At 44.2% G+C, this 22,746-nt stretch overlaps 1 protein-coding gene across 1 annotated transcript in view; it reads left to right on the forward strand.

The window, feature by feature from the left end:
* Positions 1-560: 560 nt before the first annotated feature.
* The window catches only part of IFITM10 (interferon induced transmembrane protein 10), a 34,911-nt gene continuing 12,725 nt past the window's right edge, over positions 561-22,746 (forward strand). The window contains exons 1-2 of the mRNA XM_068259469.1: positions 561-667; positions 4,303-4,668. Of these exons, the coding sequence (XP_068115570.1) occupies positions 4,408-4,668 (261 nt within the window). The 5' untranslated portion in view covers positions 561-667; positions 4,303-4,407. The remainder of the gene's footprint in view (positions 668-4,302; positions 4,669-22,746) is intronic.

A 22,746-nucleotide genomic window follows, 5' to 3' on the forward strand; every position in this document is an offset into this window, starting at 1 on the left:
TTGATGCAATTGAAAAAACTCTTGCATGCTGCGTTTTTTCCTGTGTTTTTCTTCTCGTGTTGCTAGCATCCAGTGAAAATTGCAAAACGGAATTGGAAATCGGAATTGGGATTTGCAGGGTAAAAGAAGCCTGAAAATGTTTGTTTGCGATTGCTAGTCGGCTCGGCCCTTATAGTCACATTCCAATTAATGTGAAGTAAGCTGTATTCTTTTCCCAGTGGACACACTTAGTATTAAAATAAAAGAATACTGTAACTGAGCAATATTAGTTTAGCAGGTCACAGTTTTATTGCTGCATGATAAACTGAGAAGAATCTTTGGGGTCCAAATTTATCTCTGGCCGCAATTCTCCTCTGTCCCCAGTTACAAGGACAATGCTCTTCTTTATGATGTTTACATGAATCATGTGTTCTCTATCTCTTGCTGTAGTTACCCCTGTGGCATTCCCTCCCATACTGCTCCTCCTCCCTTTCTTTCTCTCATTCCAGCATCCTTGGACACCCTCTTTCCTCCTCCTCCCACCTCCTCCTCCTCTGTAGTCTGTCTGACTGATACAGACAGTCTCTTGTTTTAAGTCATGCAGCTGCTCCTCTCTGTACTCTGTCCCCGGGGATGCCCACTTGTCACAGAGAGACGCTTAGAGTGGTCCTAACAAGAGCCCTGTGAGGTGAGTAGCAATCGTGTGGTACCCTGATGCTATGCAGGACACAGTAAGATGATACGGATGCAGTGTGATGTTCTGCAGGGGTCACTGGAATAGTGCAGAAACTAGACATAGGATACAGGCAGAAGTGTCCCATCATCACTGCAGTACTGCCTGTGATTCATTACCCCGGAGTTACTGGTCCATATCTGCTTCAGTGTTAGAGCATCTTCTGGGATTTCTTGTTGGCTGAGACAGTGAGTCACTATGCTATGATGTTTACAATGCTTGAAAGGCAATGACACACTTTGTGAAGTGTTGGATCCATTGCAAAGCTGTGCAGTGTGAGATGTCATAGTTGAGAGCAGCCAATGCAGTGCAGCAGCCGATGTGATGCTGGTGGTGGTGTCTTATGTATACTCTGGTGTGTTGATGCAGTGACAGACTGGAGTACGGTGGGAGGTGCTGGTAGATGCACTAGTGTCACTCTGTTGAATGCATTAAGATGTTACGAGGTTCCTACTGCTGTTGATCGCTCCATTAGATACAGATCAATGGTCTGAGAGGTGCTGGGCGCAGTGCAATAGCCTGCAGGCTTATTGACAAGTTCTGATCTCGCCTGCAGTACCCAGAGCACAACAATGAATGGAGGTTTGCTGCAGAATCACACTGCAGAACTGGGGAATGGGGGCTATAGAGGGTGTGAAAGAGTAAAAATTAAAGCAAAACAGAAAGAAATAGTCATTACGAAGCACAAACAGGTGTTTTATCCTCAGTCACCAGTAGCCTTCCTGCTTGCTTTGATGCCTCCTCATTCAGTGAATTATTTTCATGCACTATTAATTACATTTGAAGTGGAGATTGAACATTCTTGTCTATAATAATCACCTCCTCGCTCACTTTGCTTCTTCTTGACCTTGCATTTCTCACACAACCTTGTTCCCTTGTCTCCTTTTAAGTTTCCTATACACATTGCCATACTGATGATTTTAGTACATCCTGATCACTTCCACCAAGCCAACAAAATTGACCGGTTCTCCATTTTTCACTGTTCCATGTTGGGGGCAGACAACACCCTGCTGATGTGTTTGTGTCAGAAATACATGCATGGACACATTAATCCATAGATGCACAGACAATTGGATCAGTGGCCCACAGCAACCAAACCGGTATCAGCTGGTAAATGAAACAAGAATTTGGGTTGTTGCTCCAATATTTGCTCTGGTTTACACTTCTCCAGTGTCTTTGTCTGATGATAACAAATAAGCCATTGCTGCACGTATAGAACTGTTTTTCTTTTTACTTGGAAGAGGTGTGTCCGCTCATCACGCTATATTAAATACATAGGATTTAGCTGGATATTCCACGTCCCTCTATAAAACCAGTGATGGTTTCAAAATCCAGCAGTTTAAGGCTGTAAATGGGTATCAAATGGTCATTGGGCATTCCAGACACTGAGAGTTATGCTTAATTGAGCAAGTACTCTCTCATAATGATGGTAGAACCTGTAGGTACTAAATGGTAAGATTTCTATTTGCAGGAACACCTGGCTATTGGCCAACCTCAGCTGACAGCTTACTGAGAATTAATATGGTACATAAAGATTAGCTTCTGTACAAAGAAGCACGACATTGACAATATGATTATCATTCAATCTGGCAAAACGTCAAGTATCAGATGATGATTGCTCAATGGCTACATCCAATCCATTAGGCTCTCATTACACACAAAGAGCAGAAACATCAGGTCTCATGTGACAAAAGCTTCTGTTGAAAGTCATATTTCTACACAGAAGGGTCCATAGGAGTTCTCACGTTCTGCTCATATTGAGGAATTGTATAATGAATTTAATAGCAAACTACGGTATATTCCACAAAGTAAACCTGCTAGTAAATTAAGGCCGCCATAGGCTCCACTCCATCCTATCATCCAACACACCACCTCTAAGCTGGCCATTAATGGATTACATTAGATGGGAGTTCAATGGTGGAGGGGGCTTTTAAACTAAGGAAGTAATTCCAAAAATAAGCTACAAAGCACACAGAACCAACAACATAGCAAAGATGAGGGATCTCAAATGTTTACAACAAGCAAGAAAACGAGAAAGATTAACAAATATTGTCTTGAAATATCTCATCTTGCCTGTGATGAGCTCAGTCTCCAGTGGCCCCACAAATGGTGACATGGACCCAATGCGGTGTGTGGACATGGTCATGGGTGGAGTGGAGTGGAGCTAGATAATGGGCATAACACAGAAGTATGTGAAACTGGTTTACATGCTGTAAACACTATATTAGTGTGGCACACTTGTTTTACTAAAAAAAGAGTGAGTTGTAATATCATGGCCACCAAATACGTAAAAAATATTAATACTATGCTCAGAAAACAGTACAAGGGCGTTATCAGAGGCACAGCGGCAAGTCAGTGACAATGCAAATTATATGTATATAGTTACCACACCGGGTCAAGTTGCATCCACCTGCCAGATAAACACTGGATGAAGACTGGGGAGAACTAGTGGTTTTTAATTAATTTGCAGTTTTGCCGGACAAATTTTGAATAATGAAGATCGTTTTTTTTACCATATTCATACATTATGGGCCATATGCAATTCAGTTTTTCTGCAAAGTTTTCTCCTAGGAAATCATTTTTCATTTTATTTAAAACAACTATTTAGCACTCAAAATTATTATGAGTATTTTCTTGCTTGCTGGTGGCTTAAAAGGCATTTTATTGCTAAGGTGGGAAAATATCACCTAGGAGAAAACTTAGGAGAAAAAGTGAATTGCACATGGCCGAGAGTCGCATGACTGAGCTGCAAGCAAACACTATTCCACATGCAACACTGTCACACATGCTGTTCCAGGAAAAAAAAATGTAAAGGTAAAAAACTCACAATGTATTTTTTTAAATTTATAGAGCGCTAACATCTTCCCTAGCACCGCTGCACATAGTACAAACACATACAATAATGGGGAGCATAGATACATAAGCAATTCAACACACTGTACAATCATGACTTCCAGCAACACAAGTATAAATACATACAATTAATATGTAGTTTAAAGTAAACCAGAGCTGTAAAAAAAATAAAAAAAAATTTGATACTCACCCACAACTTCCTCCTGCAGCATAAACCCGTCCCACACCGTCCTCCCGCAGTCTGCCGTTCAGCCACGATCAGTCCCGGTAACTGCCTCAGTTGCGTCAGTCCAGGTCTACTGCACATGCATGCAACAAAGACCCAGACTGGACCTGACTGAGCCTGTTACCAGGGCTGATAGCGGCTGAACGACAGACCACGGGAGGATGACGAGGGACTCACACGTGTTTATGCTGCTGGTAGAAGCCGCGGGTAAGTATCAAATCTTCTTTATCCACAGCTCTGATACACTTTAAAACCCTCACCAATAGACAAGACAAATGGCATTAACCTCTCCTTATCTGTTTTTTTCCAAAGAATACTCTCTCCTTATAGTCTAATAAAATAAGTAAGGACGAGATAATTCATGATATATGCTTTGTGAATGAGCCCCTAAATAACATACATGTGAAGTCATACTTCTTTTGTGTTTCTTTACTTTCATATTGACATGTCATATTTCCTACAACTTTTCTTATTTCTTTTCTTTATATTATATCTTTCCCTGTCTTTGTAGCCTCTCTTGCTCCTTGTGGGCAGATCTTGGCTCTGGCTCGTGTTCTACCTTCCTCATTGTTTAAGCTTAACACTGAAAAGGCTTCCTGCAGTACTTGTGTAAGTCATGGATAACAAGTCATACAAGACAGATGGCACCTGGCCTCTTCCACAGTGTAAGCACACACTGGAGCGGGAGAAGAAGAAGTGCAAGCATCCCCCCGGCACAGTATCTGTCCCCACTGGGAAAAGTGGGCATCCTGTTACCATAATAGAGATTTCTCCTGAAACCACGGAAGTTAACGATTATTACTTGTGGTCCATCTTTAACTTTGTGTATCTGAACTTCTGCTGCCTGGGCTTCATCGCATTGGCTTACTCTCTCAAGGTATGTTTGCTGTCATTCCAAGTAAAACAACTCATTACAGATGCAGAAATACTCCACCCAAGGCTGAAATATATTGTTAGGAGGGCTCCAGTGATAAGGTCCATTGGCTGGAATATAAGTGTCGATACACAAATAGGTCTTTTGTCAGATTAGGATACAATACCTGTTCTTAGCTCTTATTATATATGTTACGGCCAGAACCCGAAGTCTGTCCACTTTGGGTTCTGGCCGGTCAAAACTAGAAATGGTCCTGCCAATGTGAGAAACAGATTGAATGTTGCCAGCTCCGTCCCCCGACTCTGGCTCCTCCCCCCGCCCCCTCTTATTGACTTCTGCAGCTGGTGACAAATGCGCACCCCTCCCTGAGTGGTTCGTCGTGGCAGGAAAGCAGAGCGGGAACGCTGCAGACATTGCTTCTGCCAGCACCCGTTCTGCAGGAAATCCCTGCTTTTCTGCCACAACGAATGACGTGGGGTGGGGGGGGGGGGGGGCTGGGGACTGTGTCCCCGGCTGACAGAAGCCCAGACATCATAGGAAGGGGGGGATCCAGAGCTGGGGGACAATAACTGAGCCGGCAGGATTCAATCTGTTTCTCACATTGGCCGCAGTGACACGGCCACTTGTAGTTTTGACCGTCCAGAACCCAATTTGGCCACACTTTAGGTTCTGGACATAACATATATATGAGTCATTTAGCTGCTACAATGCTGTGCTTCCTTTAAAATGTCCTTCCCTCCTGTTTTCACAGTCTTTAGTTATGGTGACTTCAAATTGCTCACTAGAAGCTTCACTATCAAGCTATTAGTGGCATTCCACCACAGGTTCAGCTACATAGTGGATTGCAAGCACTTTGCAAGACAAGCAAAAAGTATGTATACACCCACCACATCATCGCAACTGAGCGATGGGTCTGCTCTCTTTCATACTGCAGGATTGTACTAAATCCGGGAGTAGTGACTGTTCAATGTCACATTTCCATGAAAACCTCAAAAAGGCATAAAGCAACTGCCATTGAATATGTTTGTTGTTGAAGTGGACCTAAACTCAGAACTTCTCTGCTCTAATAGATAAGCAACACAATAACCCTTTAAAAAAAATTACAACTTACAGAAATCTTACAAAAACCCTGCAGTGTTTACTTCCTGGTATCCTGGGAGCACAGAGAGGCTTAACCTCCAATGTTTACATATTAGCCTAGAACAAGGGCACACCTCCACACAGTTCAGACAGAGCTAACAGCCCTGATTTACACCTGCTGATAAGGGGTAATCAGACTGTGTAATCTTTTTCAACACAAACACAGTGAATTTCTCAGCAACTATATATTAGAGTTTATGTCTGCTTTAAATACGCAGAAAAAAATTGGGGTGACCCAAAAGATATCAATGATTCCATTAAAGTTGCCATACATCTGTAGACTTGGTGGCTGATCGACCATCAGATTCAATAATTACCTAAACCACTGAAAATTGGTGCTACCAAGTGCATGCCGATCAACAGTCCGACCAAATTCATGCCGAATTGGTCTCATGTATCAACCGGCCATGCTGGAATATCTCAGGCCAACATGCTTGACTGGGTGCACGTTGGTAATGACATGCAATAATCATGCATGCAACGGAAACCCCTGGCCACAAAATGTAGATGTTACACTCCCCCCTCCCCCAGGGCCCCTGCATTATTACTTTACCTGCCCGGTGTCCACCACAGTCTCTCCGCACTCATCTACCCTAATTAGCGCCCCACATGGTTGCCAGTGTATGGCACATTGAGTGCATGATGTCACACACGGCCCCACCTGCACACAGCAGCAACCACATGGGGCGCAAATAAAGAAGAGTGCGGGGACAGCAGATGAAACTGAACGAGTAAAGAATGCAGGGGGGGGGGGTACATCTACATATGGGGACGTGGTGGGGTGGCGAGGCGGCTTTACTAGGCAGACTCCCAGAAGATTTCATGCAATGTCTCTTGATTGATCAGCCACCAAGATCGCTTGGTGTATAGCCACCTTTAGGTATAATGAAAGTCTTCCTATGCCATTGACACATACAGAAAACAATACAGTTAGGCTCTCAATACAGAGTTTACATTCCTTAGAGGGTAAATAATTTGTGCTCAGGGAGTAAGGGACGGTTTCCACTAGCCAGCATGCCTCTTGCAGGATATATGCCGGCACTGAAGTGATGCGAGCACGCATCCAGATCGCTTAGCTGTGACATGCACAGCTAGGGATTGGAGAGAGCGCTGCAGAAATGTGCAGCATGCTGACCAGATTTGCAACGGCATGCGTTCTGGGCGGCAAGTCTTTGGCCACATGGCAGGGTTTACCTAAGCGACTCAGATTCAGGCCTTGTAGAAACGGGGCCTTTGTGAACTTGCAGTTTGTTCATGAAACTAACTTTATAGTTATAATAAATGATAAAGAGGCACTACGAGATACAGAGGAATGTACTACATTACTCAGGATACCCACTTCTAAGTTAATTATTCAGCATCAGAAACACTTTCTATAGTTGTATATTAGTATGTAAGCCTTCCCTCCCAGTGATGTTCAGCCTAGGCTATGATGTCACCTGTGATACATTTAAGGATGTAAATCGGGAAAGATTTTACAGTGGGCAAACACTGACTAATTTCTAAAGTAATATTGTAAATAATAAGACATTTTGTTCATTAAGTTATATTCAGTAAAGTTCCTCTTAAAAAAAAAATCAGTTAACCTGAATATATATTGTTATTTAAACCTGTAAGTAAATATTTGGAAAGCAATCATAAAAAATAATGAAGTACTCCTAAAGATATGGGTGAGAGGTTCCTTGCAGGGATGTAGCCCATAGCGGAGGGGATATTTGCACACACTATCTTTACATGCTGTAATCTTAAAGCAGTAGGATTAGCCATACTATGCCAGGGAAAAAACACATATATAAGTAGATAAATACCTGATCTACTTACATAACACATGTATTGTACTGTCCACGTTTTGATTTCTGTGAATTTTATATAGTAAATGAAGAGAATTCTGTTCCTGGTGGGGCCATGTCTTTTGCCCATAGTTTAGGCTAAATCCTGATGTCATTCTTCCCTTAACTTTTTTTTCTTTTCTCCTCCAAACGCTGAGTCACCTCACCCTTGCTTGTAAACACAAATGAGCAAAGGATCATGTTTCAGATAAGCAGCTACACAGGGAAATAAGGGAAAGAGGAGGATTATTATTATTATAGATAAAAAGAACCCCCAGCATGCAACTGTTTGGCACCAACTACTAAAGGGCCAGTGCTCCTAAAATATGTGATCACTCCAAACCATAACAGCAGAAAAAGTTTTGAACGCAGGATTAGCATTGTTATCACTTAATACACTCAGACCAGTTGTTGTTGAAATTTGATTTTTATGGTGAGAATCCTGCTTTAACCAGTTCACCCCCAAGGGTTTTTATCCTAACGGACCAGAGCAATTTTCAGTTGTCAGCGCTCCTCCCTTTTATTCCCTAATAACTTTATTACTACTTATCACAAGAAAATGATCTATACCTCGTTTTTTTCGCCACCAATTAGGCTTTCTGTGGATAGTACATTTTGCTAAGAATTTTTTTATTCTAAATGCATTTTAATGAGAAAAACAGAAAAAAAAAGAAAAAAAATCATTATTTCTCAGTGTTCAGCCTTTATAGTTTTAAAATTAAACATTCTCCTGTGGATAAAACAAACACGTTTTATTTGCCCAGTGGTCCCGATAATTAAACCGTTTAGATTATGTCCCTACCACAATGTATGGCGACAGTATATTATTTTGAAATATAAGTGGTTATTTTTCTGTTTGTTCTGGCCATAATTACAAGCCCCTATGTAATAAATTAAAATTAATTTTCCCCCATAAAATATAGAATAAAAAAAGCTGAGTCCCTAAGGCAACTATTTTTTTTTTTTTTTTAAGCTGATTTTTTTTTTTTTTTACAAGTGTTTTTTTTTGGGGGGAGGGTTGGAAGTGTAATTTTATTAATGATGTGTATATACTTGAAAATGTATGTATTTTGTAGGTGTAATATACTTTTTGGCCACAAGATGGCGCTGGTGAACACTCATAGGACGTGTTCACTTTTTTTTTTTTTTTTTACACACTTTATTAAACTGTTACATTTCCTGTTTATGTGAATGGACGTAGCCGCTGTTCGCGGTCACGTCCATTCACTCCAGGCACTGCGATTGGGTAGAGGACTGTTCAGTCCTCTTCCCCAATCGCCCAGCACGGGATCCCGACGGTAATGGCGGCGGTAGCGGCGGACACACGGCGGTAGCAGCGGCGGGAATGCGCGACGTATTAAAACGTCATGTTGCTGTTAATAGCGGTAAGCATGACGTTTTAATACGTTAGGATGGCGGTAAATGGTTAAGAAGCTTCAATATATGATTATAACTACGGCATTCATAGCTTTATCTGATTAGTTAAAACGGGACAGCATATCTATCATTTTTCACTTAAATAAGACCAGCAACTTTATATACTGGGGGGACCTTTACATAATTATGTTTTACAGTATATTTTAATTATGTTTCACAGTTTAACCTATTTTGGTTCCTGGACGTAGTTTCTACGTCCAGGAACCATGCGCGCTCCCGCGTGCTCCCGGCCGCGGATTCAGTAGCCAGGGAATCAATGTATCGGGCTATGGTGCCCGATCATTGATTCCTCTCCCCCGCTGAAAAAGCGACAGCTTCTCTCGGAAGCTGCGCCTTTTCTGGCCGTTCCCTCTCCGATGAGTCACTCTAAGCGTGTGTTACGCTTAGAGTGACGTCATGTAAACAAACTCATGGCCGCCATCTTGTGGCCAAAAAGTAATACTACACCTGTAAGAAAAAAAAATACAAATTAACACACATTTACATTATAAATCTATTGTTTACCTCCCACCCTCCCAAAACTACCCAAATAAAATGTTTACTATAAAAAAAAAAACCATTACAATAATAAAAAAAAACAAAAAACATGTAAATATATACCTAAGGGTCTAAACTTTTTAAATATCAATGTAAAGATGAAATATTTCTATATTTTTTTTATTTTAAACTTGTAAATAGTGACAGATGCAAAATGGAAAAAATGCACCTTTATTTCCAAATAAAATATTGTCGCCATACATTGTGATAGGGACATAATTTTAACGGTGTAATAACCGGGACATATGGGCAAATACAATACGTGAGTTTTAATTATGGAGGCATGTATTATTTTAAAACTATAATGGCTAAAAACTGAGAAATAATGAATTTTTCCATTTTTTTCTTATTCTTCCTGTTAAAATGCATTTACAGTAAAGTGGCTCTTAGCAAAATGTACCCCCCAAAGAAAGCCTAATTGGTGGCGGAAAAAACAAGATATAGATCAGTGCATTGTGATAAGTAGTGATAAAGTTATAGGCTAATGAATGGGAGGTGAACATTTCTCACATGAAAATGACGGAACCTGAATGGGTTAAGATTTGTTTAAACTGGACTTGTATGGTTAAAAAATCTCAGCCTGGGCTCCTAATTTTATAGTTCGACCTCAATGGACGTAAGCAAGCATATATCAATTCTGGTATAGATAAACAATGCCATCAGTTGGACCTCACACTATATACAAGAATTGCATAACATTGGGTGGGCAGCACGGTGGCTTAGTGGATAACACTCCCACCTTGCAGCGCTGGATCCGTTTCAAATCTCAGCCAGGTCAACCTCTGGAAGGAGTTTGTATGTTCTCCCGGTGTCTGCATGGGTTTCCTCCGTCAGTGCGGTTTCCTCCCACACCTCAAAGTATACAAATAAGTTAACCGGCTTCCCCCTAAAACTGGCCCTAGACTTCAATAGACATATGCCTATGGTATGGATTAGATTGTGAGCTCCTTCGAAGGGACAGTTAGTGACAAGACTATATATACTATTTAAAGTGCGGCAGAAGATGTTGACGCTATGTAAATACTAAATAATAATAATATTTATGGTGTATTAGTTGTATTTGCTGTCACTTTACTCATTCATTCATACTATTAATTTTGGCATAAAGTATTGTCGTTTTTCATATTCTATTTATTAATGATTCTTTTATAGTAGCACTATTTAAGCCTATGTAGTATTTATCTTAACAATAATGTTTAGATAAGAGACTGACTGTACTTTGAAAAGATATTAACTATTGCATGAAATATTTACTTTTGCAATTAAAGTATGGTAAAGATATGAAAAATTACATTAGTTTAAATTTTAAGCTGCTATGAGATTTACTTTTATCCTATTTTAAACATTCATCAGTTAAAGAGAACCCGAGGTGTGTTTAAAGAATGTTATCTGCATACAGAGGCTGGATGTGCCTATACAGCCCAGCCTCTGTTGCTATCCCAAACTCCCCTAAGGTCCCCCTGCACTCTGCAATCACCCATAAATCACAGCCGTGCTGTGAGGCTGTGTTTACATCTGTAGTGTCAGTCTCGGCTGCTCCCCCGCCTCCTGCATAGCTCCGGTCCCTGCCCCCATCCCTTCCCTCCAATCAGGAGGGAGGGAAGGGATGCAGGCGGGGACCTGAGTTCTGCAGGAGGCGGGGAGAGCAGCAGACTGACACTATAGAGATAAACACAGCCAGCTCTGACAAGCTGTTTGTCAGCAGCGTGGCTGTGATTTATGAGGGATTGCAGAATGCAGGGGGACCTTAGGGGGGTTTGAGATAGCAACAGAGGCTGGGCTGTATAGGCAGATCCAGCCTCTGTATGCAGATAACATTCTTCAAACCCACCTCGGGTTCTCTTTAAGGAGTGACTGTTAAGTATTGAAGCTGGTTAATGCACAATTTCCAGTTGAGATTGTGCATGAGAATTAAGTGTCGATATGATGTCAGGAGCTATGAATAAAATAAACCCAAAGATTTAATTTTAAAATGAAGAGCTGTCAGTACTATACAAGCCATCTTGTAATTTAATTTTATGAAACAACACCTTTCCCATTTGATTTGCAGACAACTATGACTTTCTAAAATATCTTATTTCAAATTTCACAAATCCGCTGAACATAACTCACTATTGCTGCATTCATTTATTGCAGTTATTAGGAAAACTTGTCTGTGGTTCTAAGGGAACAAAAATACTGTACACCCCATCTGCAATGGCACATCATGAATTCACAAAGTGATTGCCAGCCATTACTATGGAGCTGCAAGTTGCATCGCCAGCAATAAGTTTGCTGTGCTGCTTTTAAACCTCTTCTAGTGCACACAGATAATCTATGTCGTGTTTGGAGCCTCTTATCCCAGCCAGGGCATACATTTCAATCTCTCATCGGTGTGCTCCATGGTATTGCCGATCGGTTGCTGCTAAAATTGGCTCAGCTCTGTGTGCTGGTAACGAGCCAATTTCATTGCTTCCTACACTATTATATTGGCATAAAGATAATAGGCCTGATTCTCTTAGGTCAGGGGTCCCCAACCCCTGGGCCGCGGGCCACTACTGGGCCGCAGGCTGTTCTGACCTGGGCCTTGCCATCTGTCATAAATAACAGTACAGAGAGAAGTGTCACGTGAAGTTTGCAGGAAGCCTTAGAGAAGAATCGTCTGCAGCCATTGTTACTGCTGCCACCTAGTGTCTGTTATTTGTAATGCAGCATGCTTTCTGTCTGTACGGACACCAGGTGGCAGCAGTGAGGATGACTGGGACTCTCCGGTCTCTTGCTAAAGTTCAGTCTGCATGGAGGTGAGCAGCTGATGCTGGAAGCTAGAGAGGGAAGAAGAATGGAAGGGTAAAAGTGAGTGTGGGGAGAAGGGAAGTGTGTGTGTGTGTGTGTGTGTGTGTGTGTGTGTGTGTGTGTGTGTGTGTGTGTGTGTGTGTGTGTGTGTGTGTGTGTGTGTGTGTGTGTGTGTGTGTGTGTGTGTGTGTGTGTGTGTGTGTGTGTGTGTGTGTGTGTGTGTGTGTGTGTGTGTGTGTGTGTGTGTGTGTGTGTGTGTGTGTGTGTGTGTGTGTGTGTGTGTGTGTGTGTGTGTGTGCAGGGCCGGATTTATACTTTTTACCGCCCAAGGCCAACTACAGTATACCATCTGTATGGTTGTTGTCTCCGTGCCCCAATGAAAAATCTTACTTTCTATCATTGGATGTCACAGACAATAGCTATTTCAGTAATATGCGTATAGATTATAAGTTATGTTCTCCTTAACAACTTTTATGTTATGTTTCCCATCTCATTAATGATGGACCCATTGTGTCTCCATGTGAGTTAGGCTGATGTGTACCTGCAGTATAGCGCTTACAGGACTTTTTTGGATGACACTAGTACTGGACAGAGAGTTCAAAGGTTAAAGCTGTCCTTGTAGATAGGGATGGCTGCATAAAACAGCTTTACTGCCCCTCACTGAGCCGCCCCTAAATTTCTGGCGCCCTAGGCCATGGCCTATGTGGCCTTGCCAGAAATCCGGCCCTGTGTGTGTGTGTGTATAGAAGGGAAGTGTTTGTCTGTGTGTGTGAGGAGAAGGGAAGTGTGAAGTGTGTGTGTGGGGAGGAGGAATGGGTGAAGTGAGTGTGGGGACCGAGGGTAAAGGGACTGTGGGAGGGAAGGGTAAAAGTGAGGGGAGGAAATTACTGTGTCAATAGATAAGGAAGCCCAGGCAGTACTCCCCCCCCCACCCCCTTCACACCACCTGTCCCACCAAATGTACCTTGTGCTGGTGGCTTATGCAGCAGCCCCAGTGCAGTGCAAACACATTTTTTCCAAAGTGCTGAGGGTGATGAAGATAGTGGTTAGGTAGGGCTGGTGTTGCCAGGACTTCTTTATGTAATGACCCTGCCCCCCCCCCCCCCCCACACACACACACAATAACACCCCCAGCCCCGCATACGCTTGCATCCGCCCGGTCCTTGGAAGAATAGCCTGATGCTGAAGTGGTCCTTAGGTCAAAAAAGGTTGGGAACCACTGTCCTAGGTGATATTTTCACATCTTATAAAAAAAATGTCTTTTATGCCACCACCAAGCAAGAAAATACTCATAATAGTTTTGGCAGTACATTTTCACCTACTACTTTCAATTGAGGGGGCTGAAAAGTGACTTTACACTATACATGTCAAACTCCAGCCGTGGGCCAAATCTGGCCCTCAGAGCCAACAGATTTGGCCCTCAAGTGGTTTTTCCCACTTTGGATTATGTTTGGCCCACTCTAGACCACCAGAGAAGCTATAATGGAGGATAATCCTTAGCTCACCAGGGAAGCCATATGAGGAGGGAGACAGACACCAGAGAACTGTGTAGGGGAAGGAGGGGGCTACTAGACACCAGGGAACTGTATAGGGGAAGGAGGGGGACACCAGAGACCAGAAAACTGTATATGGTTGGGGAGGACCCCTAAACATCAGGAAATTGTATAGATGAGGGAGGACCACTAATTGTCAGGGAACTGTATAGAGGATTGAGGGGGCTATTAGGGAACTTTTTAAAGGGGAGAAGCGGCCACTAGACATTGAGGTCGGCCCGCGACTTTGTCCCTGGGATCAATTTCGGCCCACTTTGTGAATTTGTGTTCTACGCAAGGGGCTTTAAACAGAAGATAAAAAATTATATTTTAGAGAAAAAGTGAATTGAATAAGTCCACTACTACCTCCTCTTTTTAAATGGGTTTTAATGAATCTTATCCTGTTTTGGTGCCTCTGTTACAAACGTCAGTATATAGTATTCTGTGAGGAACAGCTTATATTGGGGACCTGAAAATGGAGAGTAATTTATGTTGGGGAGGGACATGGAGGGGAAATAGCATCTTGCCTTGCTAGGGTTTACAGTGAGGAGAATGCTAGGAAGTGAAGAGAGAATAATTTTTCTGTTAGTGGATAGTGGTACTTCTGAAACATGAAGGGCGAATAGTATTTTATGTTGGGGGTATTGTTAGGACATGTAGGGCTACAAATATTTAATAATAATTGGATTTACAGTCGGGTGACTGCTAGGAGTGAACTATATTTTATGTTGGTGAGGGTCTACATTGGGATACTACTTAAACATGGATAGGGAATAGTACCAAGGATTTATTATTGGAGATGGAGAGTAGTGCCAAATAATACCAACATCACTCCATTATAGTATACAGATACATAAAGTGAGAAAAAGGTAAGACGTGAAACCTTTTGAGAAAAGTTTCATACATGAGGACAACTGACGTCTACTTATAAAAGTGGGAATATTGATTTGCCCAACATTCCTCTTGATTTGCTGTAAAGTCATCAGAAAATGGCCTCAATTCACTAAGATCATGCTGGAGATAATAAGGCAAGAGAAAACGTACCACCACACATTAAGAAAGTTATCTTATCTCTTCATTCCTTAAGTTACCTCCTCTGTAGTTAATTTACCTCCTCTGTAGTTATTTTCACATGCAGTTAATAAACAGCCTGTCTTTAACTCTGGAGTTATTTAAAGCGGAATATAACCCTGCATTTCAACTTTGCTCTAAAATATTATTTACAGCATATTATATGCAAAAAGCATTTTTTTTTAATAGACCAGCATTGGAAGGGTTAAACACAGACGTTTCAAGTTCTGTGGAGAGATATGCAGAAGTTCAGATTGTTACATTCTATGTATCTATTGATAAACAGTTACACACTCTTTGGCAGTCCTCCAAGCTCCTTCTCAGTCAGAGAGATGAGTCATTCAACACTTAGATACATTTCTGTAAACAAAATGTATCTCTTTTCAGCTTCGGATGCGTCTGCAGAAATCTAAAGGAACTTTAAAGCCCTGTGTAACCCTTCCAATGCTGGTCTAGTAAAAAAAAAAATGCTGGTTGCATATAATATACTGTAAATAATGTTTTAGAGCAAAGTTGAAATGCAGGGTTATATTCCGCTTTAAGGATTGAAGAGTTAACTTAAAAACAGAAGAGTTAACTTTAGGTTTGCCTGAGGTAAAATGTTTCCTGAATACAACATGCCTCATCACCATGGTGATCACGCTAGAAACGTTATTAAAGACAGGAGATAAGCTTAGTGAATTGAGGCCTATGTCCCCTGTGCCCTTTCACACTCCTCATTCATGCAAAATCTGCTTAAGGTCTGGATTTATGTATTATTCTTATATTACAGGCCTCTTGCACACTACAAGCGATCCTAATTTGCGATTTTGAATTGGTCCTGTATGCTGCATTTTTTTCTGTGTTGATTGCATCCAGGGATAATTGGAACTGCAAATTGGAATTGGAAATCGGATTTGCGAGAGGCCTCATACTGGTTGTGCCACACTGGCTGTATTTGTACCGAAAAATGTCAGCGAAAAATTGGCAAAAAAACAAAACCCCACTCTGATCTTATTGATTTTGTTGGTCTCTTTACTGCATATTTGAATTATTAGCTTCAGTTGCATTTGTGCAGAGTAATAAACTCCACCCAAATGCTGTGGTTAAATGCCAACTAATCAAAGACATTGGATTTGCCTGAATTTTAAAGTGTTCTATTAATACAAATTATAAAGTCAGAATTAGGAATGGTCAATGAGATGCTAATTATTCTAAGTTTATGCAGACTTTATGTAAATTCATGCAGCTTAACCACTTAATGACCGTTTAACGCAGATAGGCGTCCGCTGGTCGCAGTGGTTCCATGTCAGTTCACGGAGGGAGTCTCCGTGAACAGCCTACGAGCCTCCGATCGCGGCTCGCAGGCGAAATGTAAACACGCGGGGAAGAAATCCCCGGTGTTTACGTCACACGTCACTGCTGTTGCAGCAGCGCCGTAAAGGAGATCGGTGATCTCCGGCCTCTGATTGGCCGGGGATCGTCGGCATCTGATAGGCTGAAGCCTATCAGAGGCGGTACAGGACTGATCGCCGTCCTGTGCCGCCCACAGATAGTAGGAGAGGGAGGGAAGGAGAGGGAGGGGGGAATAGTACTGCGGGGGGGGGGGCTTTGAGGAGCCCCCCCCCGCTAGGCACACGTAAGCGGCTGCGATCAGACTCCCCCAGCAGGACATCCCCCTAGTGGGGAAAAAAGGGGGGAGAAGTCTGATCGCCCTGCCTGCCTGCTAATCTGTGCTGGGGGCTGAAGTGCCCACCCAGCACAGATCCTGGAAAACACCATTGGTCCTTAAGTGGTTAAAAATGGACCAATGAGCAGCAAGATTGGATTGGTCCATTTTTAAGGTGCGTACAGTTGCTTAAAATTAGAATTATTTCCAGCACACCAGCTATCCCTAGAATAAGTAGGCTGGTTTATACATTAGCGTAGCTCATTAACAACCCCTGTATGACTCACCATAGACTGCAGTGCTTCTAGTATCAGTACAGCAGTCTACCTGTAGCCTCCCCCTCTCTTCCTTTATGATTATGTTCTGTGTATCTCTGCCTGCAGCAAGGGTATCAGAATACATGACCGGTAATTGCTGAGAAATGAGTGTTGAGATAGAATCTAAACAGTAAAATGCAATGCCTGGCTGTGCACACAATTGCTGGAATAGGAAGACACTTGTGTTCGGTTTCTAACCAGTGCTTCTGGAGTTGTCCTAAAATACCCGGAGTGCAGTATTGGTATTTTCAGTAAACCTGTCTTGAGAGAATTATGGGGGATGCCACAGCTGAGCCCTTGAAACATCCATCTTTATGGCTACAGCGAGGATCCTGTGCCTGTAATAATTCCCACAGCTTCTCCTACTGAACAAGCTTACTGATCAGGGAAGCCAGATATTCCACAATACCTGATTCTACTGTATGTATTGTTATTTTATATTAGCGTGTCTGCTTTATTTGTAGGAACTGTACTTTCTAATGGTGAGCGCAGCTAGAAATTGATAAATTGAAGTTTATATTTTACATTACTGACACATTTTTAACACCCGTTTACAGAGTATGCTGAGTAAATCATTAGATGACCTGTCCCTCATCGGGGCTCACTGTATTTTGTCCCCACATTACTCTAATGCAAACGTATTATTATTAGTATTGTGGATTTACATAGCAGTAGCATCTTCTGTGATGCTTTGCAATAGTGAACACTGAGTACAAACAGAGTACAGTTACAAGGGAACGAGTTACAGATAAACATCAAATAGGCAGGTCAGCCATACATCATACATGAAGCTATGTAACAGTTTAAATGGCAGTAATAACATATAAGGGGAAAGAATCCTACCCAAGTGGTTAGGGCCCTTTCACATTTCCCCGCAGTCCGTTCCATCGCGCCACACAAAAAAAGTGCAGAGGCTCCTGTCATGGCGATGCAAGAACTGCAGTGCATTGTGTGTGGTGAACCATTGTAAATTATGCCTCACTGCATCGTTGCAAAGCAGTGGTAACCTGCGGTGGAACCTTTCGGGACCATTGTGGTACGATTGTAAAGCCAAACGGAATGAATGAAGTGTAAAAGTGGCCTCATAGTCTACACAGTAGAATGACAAGTGGGGACTGTGTACAATGTGGTAGTTGGTGGCTAGGTAAGATTATGTGCATGCCTGATGAGGTCAGTTTTCAGGTTCTGTGTAAAGATGGTTTCCAGCGGAGTGGGGAGATTCAAGAGAAATCTTTTATGTGAGAATATGAAGTGGTGACTAGAGAGGAGCAGAGGAACATGTTGTCAGTAAAGTAAGATTACATGGGAAAGATTTCTAGTCCACCAGTATGTTTATGCATTTTGGGACAGAAACCCACTCAAGGATAACCTACAAACTCATTGTGTATTGTGTCATGGCTGAGATTTGATTCTGCTACTGTAGTGATCAGAATGCTGACCACTCAGCCACCCTGTCCACACATTTTTTTTATCTGATCCCTGCACTCAGAAGCGTTTCTTGGCCATGCAGGAATTTCATGACCTCTGATTAGTTATCAGTGAGCATTACTACAGAGATTCATTGTAAAGCAAGTGTTTTTAGTAGAGCCCTGGATTCTTAAACTTTACAGTATGGGCTGGTTCACACGGGCTTCTGCTGAGCTCCTGCTCAGCGTCTCGTTCAAACTCTGTGGTTTTTTTGTTTTCAAGAATGTCAGCGTTTAAACAAAACCTGTAACGAAAAAAAGCCTCCCCTGGGGGGTACTTATCTCGGGTGGGGGAAGCCTCTGGATCCTATTGAGGCTTCCCCCGTCTTCCTCGGACCCACGGCGGCGGCGAAAATCCTGCCGGAACGGCGGCGGTGTAAATATTTACCTCCCCGGCTCCAGCGCAGGCGCAGTCTCGGCTCTCCGCACGGAGATAGGCGAAAATAGCCGATCTCCGTCGGGCCGCTCTACTGCGCAGGCGCAAGTCTCCTGCGCCTGCGCTGTAGAGCGGACCCAACGGAGAGCGGCTATTTTCACCTATCTCTGTTCGGAGAGCCACAACCGCGCCCCCGATGGAGCCAGGAGAGGTAAATAAATCAGCGCTTATCAGCACTTGTCAGGCTTGTCGAGGGAGGATTCCGAGACACTTCAGGGGAGCCAGTGCTGGACTGCCTGCAGCTACAGGAGTGGGGGAAGACTCATTGGGACCCTGAGGCTTCCCCCTTCCAAGGTAAGTACCCCCCAGGGGAACTTTTTTTGTTACAGGTTCTCTTTAACAGCTAAGCTTTTAATGGCTTTTGAAGGCTTTTAATAGCTTTCAGGAGAGTGTTGCATTCTCTGGGCTATGGCAGGAAGCATAGAGAAAGGCTGGGCTTTTATGGGCTTTCATTGGCTTTCAGTGGCTTTTGCTGGTCTTCAAACACCTTCTAGAAAGTGCTTGTTCACACAGGCGTTTTTGCGGCGTTTCGAACGCAGCCTTTTTTGGGATCTACTGCCATGCCATTCAAGTTAGAGCTGGCTTTTGCAGGCTTTAATGAAAGCCTGGCGGTAGATCCCGGGATTGCGTCTTGTCTCGAAAGCATCATGTTGCTTTCAGAGGTGGTAAACGCCGGGAAACCAGTGTAGGGATCTGAACTGCTTGTTTTGAAGGCTTCCCAAAAGCCTTCAAAAGCTAGCATCTAAACACTAGCGTTTAAACACTGGCGTTTGAACGTGGCGCTGAGCAAAAGCTCGGCAGACAGCCATGTAAACCAGCCCTCATGTTGTTTTTGAGACGAGACATTGGGATCAACTGCCAGGCTTTCATGAAAGCCTGCAAAAGCTTGTACTAAATGCTCCCATTCAGGGCTGGTTCAGACGGACGTCTGCGTGGCGTCGCGTCTGGGGGCGTTGCGGCGGCTGCGCGGTCAGGCTTTCAGTAGCCTTCGGTCGCGTCGTGATGCGGTCGCGTTTTTTTCTTCCCCTAGGGGAACATTAGCCGTCGCGGTTGGCCGCTCCCTGGAAGCAACATGTCGCTTCCAGGGGCAGCCCGAACGCTCGCGAAAATCGGGACCCGAACGCCACGTTCGGGTAAAAGCGCGCAAAAGCTCGGTGTAAACGCTCCCATTCACTTGAATGGGAGCGTTTACTGCGACGTTCCGAACGCTTGCGGTAAACGCTCCGCAAGCGTCCGTCTGAACCAGCCCTCACTTGCATCGTCGGGCGGTAGATCCCTAAAAACGTTACTTTTAAAACGCTACGTTAAATGCCAACAAAATGTCCGTGTGAACCAGCCCTAAAAAAAGAAAAGAAAATGGCAACACAGGCTAGTCCTGCGTAGGATTGTGACTGTACATGCACATGTGCATCTCATCATGTTACATGTCACTTTCGGTGACTAGGTGTTTGGCTAAAAGTGTATATTGTTCTTAAAAGCTTAATGAAAAGACAATACACACAGTGATTTTCATTTATCTAGTCTGTTTTCCAGAATAAATATGGAAGTACTTCATAATTGCTCAAGCATTGCATACATAAAAAAATGGGTGCCTGGAAATGTGGGCACCCAGGAAAGCTGTCAGTAGAATATATTCTACTCTTAGGCTACTTACACACCAAGACGTTGCGTTTTAGGGGACGTTATGGTCGCATAACGTGCCCCTAACCCAACGCATGGTGGTGTTGAAGTTGAACGTCAGATTGAGCTGCGTTATGCAGCTCTCAAAGCAGCCGCTCCAGGTTAGTGATAGGAAGTCCGGATCTTTTTAAGGATTCGGATCATTTGAATCGGATCATTGAAAAGATCCGGATCTTTGAACCGAATAATTTGAATCATTTTACTAGGGAAGCAGACTGGGTGGAATGACTAGCAGGACAGGACTTTCCCTGCAGGTGGAGTACGTGTCTTTCTGAGCTCCTGGAGTTCCAGAGGAGGTCCTATCAGGCTTGTTTCCAGACTGACTTGGAGGCTGCTTTTCTGGACACTTTTTTACCTGAGGTCCCTGCTTCGGGCCTTTGCTGGGAAGGGGCTTTCCTACACTAACTGGCCAGCTCATACTCCCCCTACCTCTACCACTTACCAAGGGGATGATGGAGGTTCCTCATCTAAGGTTTCTGTGACCGACAATGTCCTGGAGTGGCTGTGGGAAGTAAAGAGCAGTGAGGAGGTACTAAAACAACTAAGATGGAGCTTTTATACAGCCAGACACAGATTTGGAATAAGCTGGAAGCCCGAGTACCTCCACACTAACGAGGAGATAGCCGGACTGAGGTTGGAGATTCGGGCCCAGAAGGCGAAACTTGCTGCGCTGGAGAAAGTTGGGGGGCCTTTCGCCGAGCAGTTGGAACACAGGAAACGTTTCAAGAGAATGCTCCAGCCGGAAACCGACATCGACAGCGATGACACGGATGATGGAGTCCCCCCTTGGGTGAAGCCCGAAGAGACCCAAAGCACTTCCACGCAGTCCCCAATCCCTTTGGCACAAAGTGAGGTGACTGAGGGTGCCCAGCGGTGCGGAAGGAGGGACCTGCTATCTGCCATCAAGGTGTTGGAAGGTGAGGAGGTATCACAGGGGTTAGTACCTGGCTCTGTGGTGGGTGCCTGGGGGAGTGTTGGTGGTGCCCCTGCCGCTGGGGGTTCCGGCAGCATGCCGGCTGTGGGGGCCTCTGGTAGTGGTGGGGGTGCTGCTGATGCTCTTGTCATGGTGGCCGTACCTGTCTCTGGCGGGGCTGTAGTGGCCCTCCCGGGTGCCCGCACGATGTTGCCCCCTGGTGGAGTGCTGGGTAGTGTTGGTAAGCCCTTACCTGGGGTCTCTATGGTGCCCGGTGCGATGTTGGGGGGGTGACGAGTGCGCCCAGAGTTTGAGGGAAAACCTGTCATCGCAGAGCTGCGAGGAGCAGAATGGTGCCGGTGTAGAGGGGACAAAGCATCTGACCAGCCGACAGGGAGTGTTATCTGAAGAGGCCGCCCGCTGTGCTATGGTGGAGGGCGGGGAGGATCCGGCTTCTGGCACGGCTGTGCTGAAGACTTCTATGTGTAGGCAAGATGGCGCTGGCAAGGGATCCAAGATGGAGGTGACACCGGCGGAACTTCCGCCCAGCCGGCAGGAAGTGATGTCGGCAGAGATGGAGGCCGCCCCTTCTGCTGTGGTGGGAGGTGAGGAATCTTCAGGCGCGCATGCGCAGGAAGTGGCTGGACAAGGGCAAGATGGCGCTGAGCCGGGCAGAAGAAAGGCGCCGAAGGAACTTCCGCCCGGCGGGCTGGAAGTAGCGCCGAAGGATCCGGAAGTTGCCCTTTCCGTCACAGTGGATGGCGGAAGAAGGGCAGAGATTGGCGCACATCCGCAGGGGCTATCTGCAGAGAATCCGGGGAGCAAGGCGGGGATCCGTGCAGCTAATCTCTATATGGAGGCAGAGACTAAGGGGAGTGAGCAAGGGGGAGTGGCCATGCAAATAGGGAAAGTCCATGGACCTGTTAGCTCTGCTGGGAGCAGGGTGGATCACATAGAGCATGAACAATTGGCCAGGAATTTTGCCCGGAGGTGGAAGCTGGAGAGGAAACTTCTGGTGAAGTTAACCAGAGACCTCTAGTGGGCCACAGTGGAATTGGCTATGAGCGCTCCGCAAGAGACAGTGGAGAAAAACTTCTTTTTTTCCCTAAGCAAAAGAAGGACAGCAAGAAAGGGAGAAATAGAATCAGCAAGACAGTGAGGTTGGAGATTGGAGGGAAGTGTGATACTGTCAGCCAAATAATTGTTGAAGAGATGGACTTATCTTCCATGGAGGAAGGGGGAAAGATAGTGATGAGGGTGGGGGTGTGGTGTTGGTGCCTTCTGATACTGGGGGGGGGGGGGG

Source organism: Hyperolius riggenbachi, chromosome 11, assembly GCF_040937935.1.
Source record: "Hyperolius riggenbachi isolate aHypRig1 chromosome 11, aHypRig1.pri, whole genome shotgun sequence".
In the NCBI taxonomy this organism is placed as follows: domain Eukaryota; kingdom Metazoa; phylum Chordata; class Amphibia; order Anura; family Hyperoliidae; genus Hyperolius; species Hyperolius riggenbachi.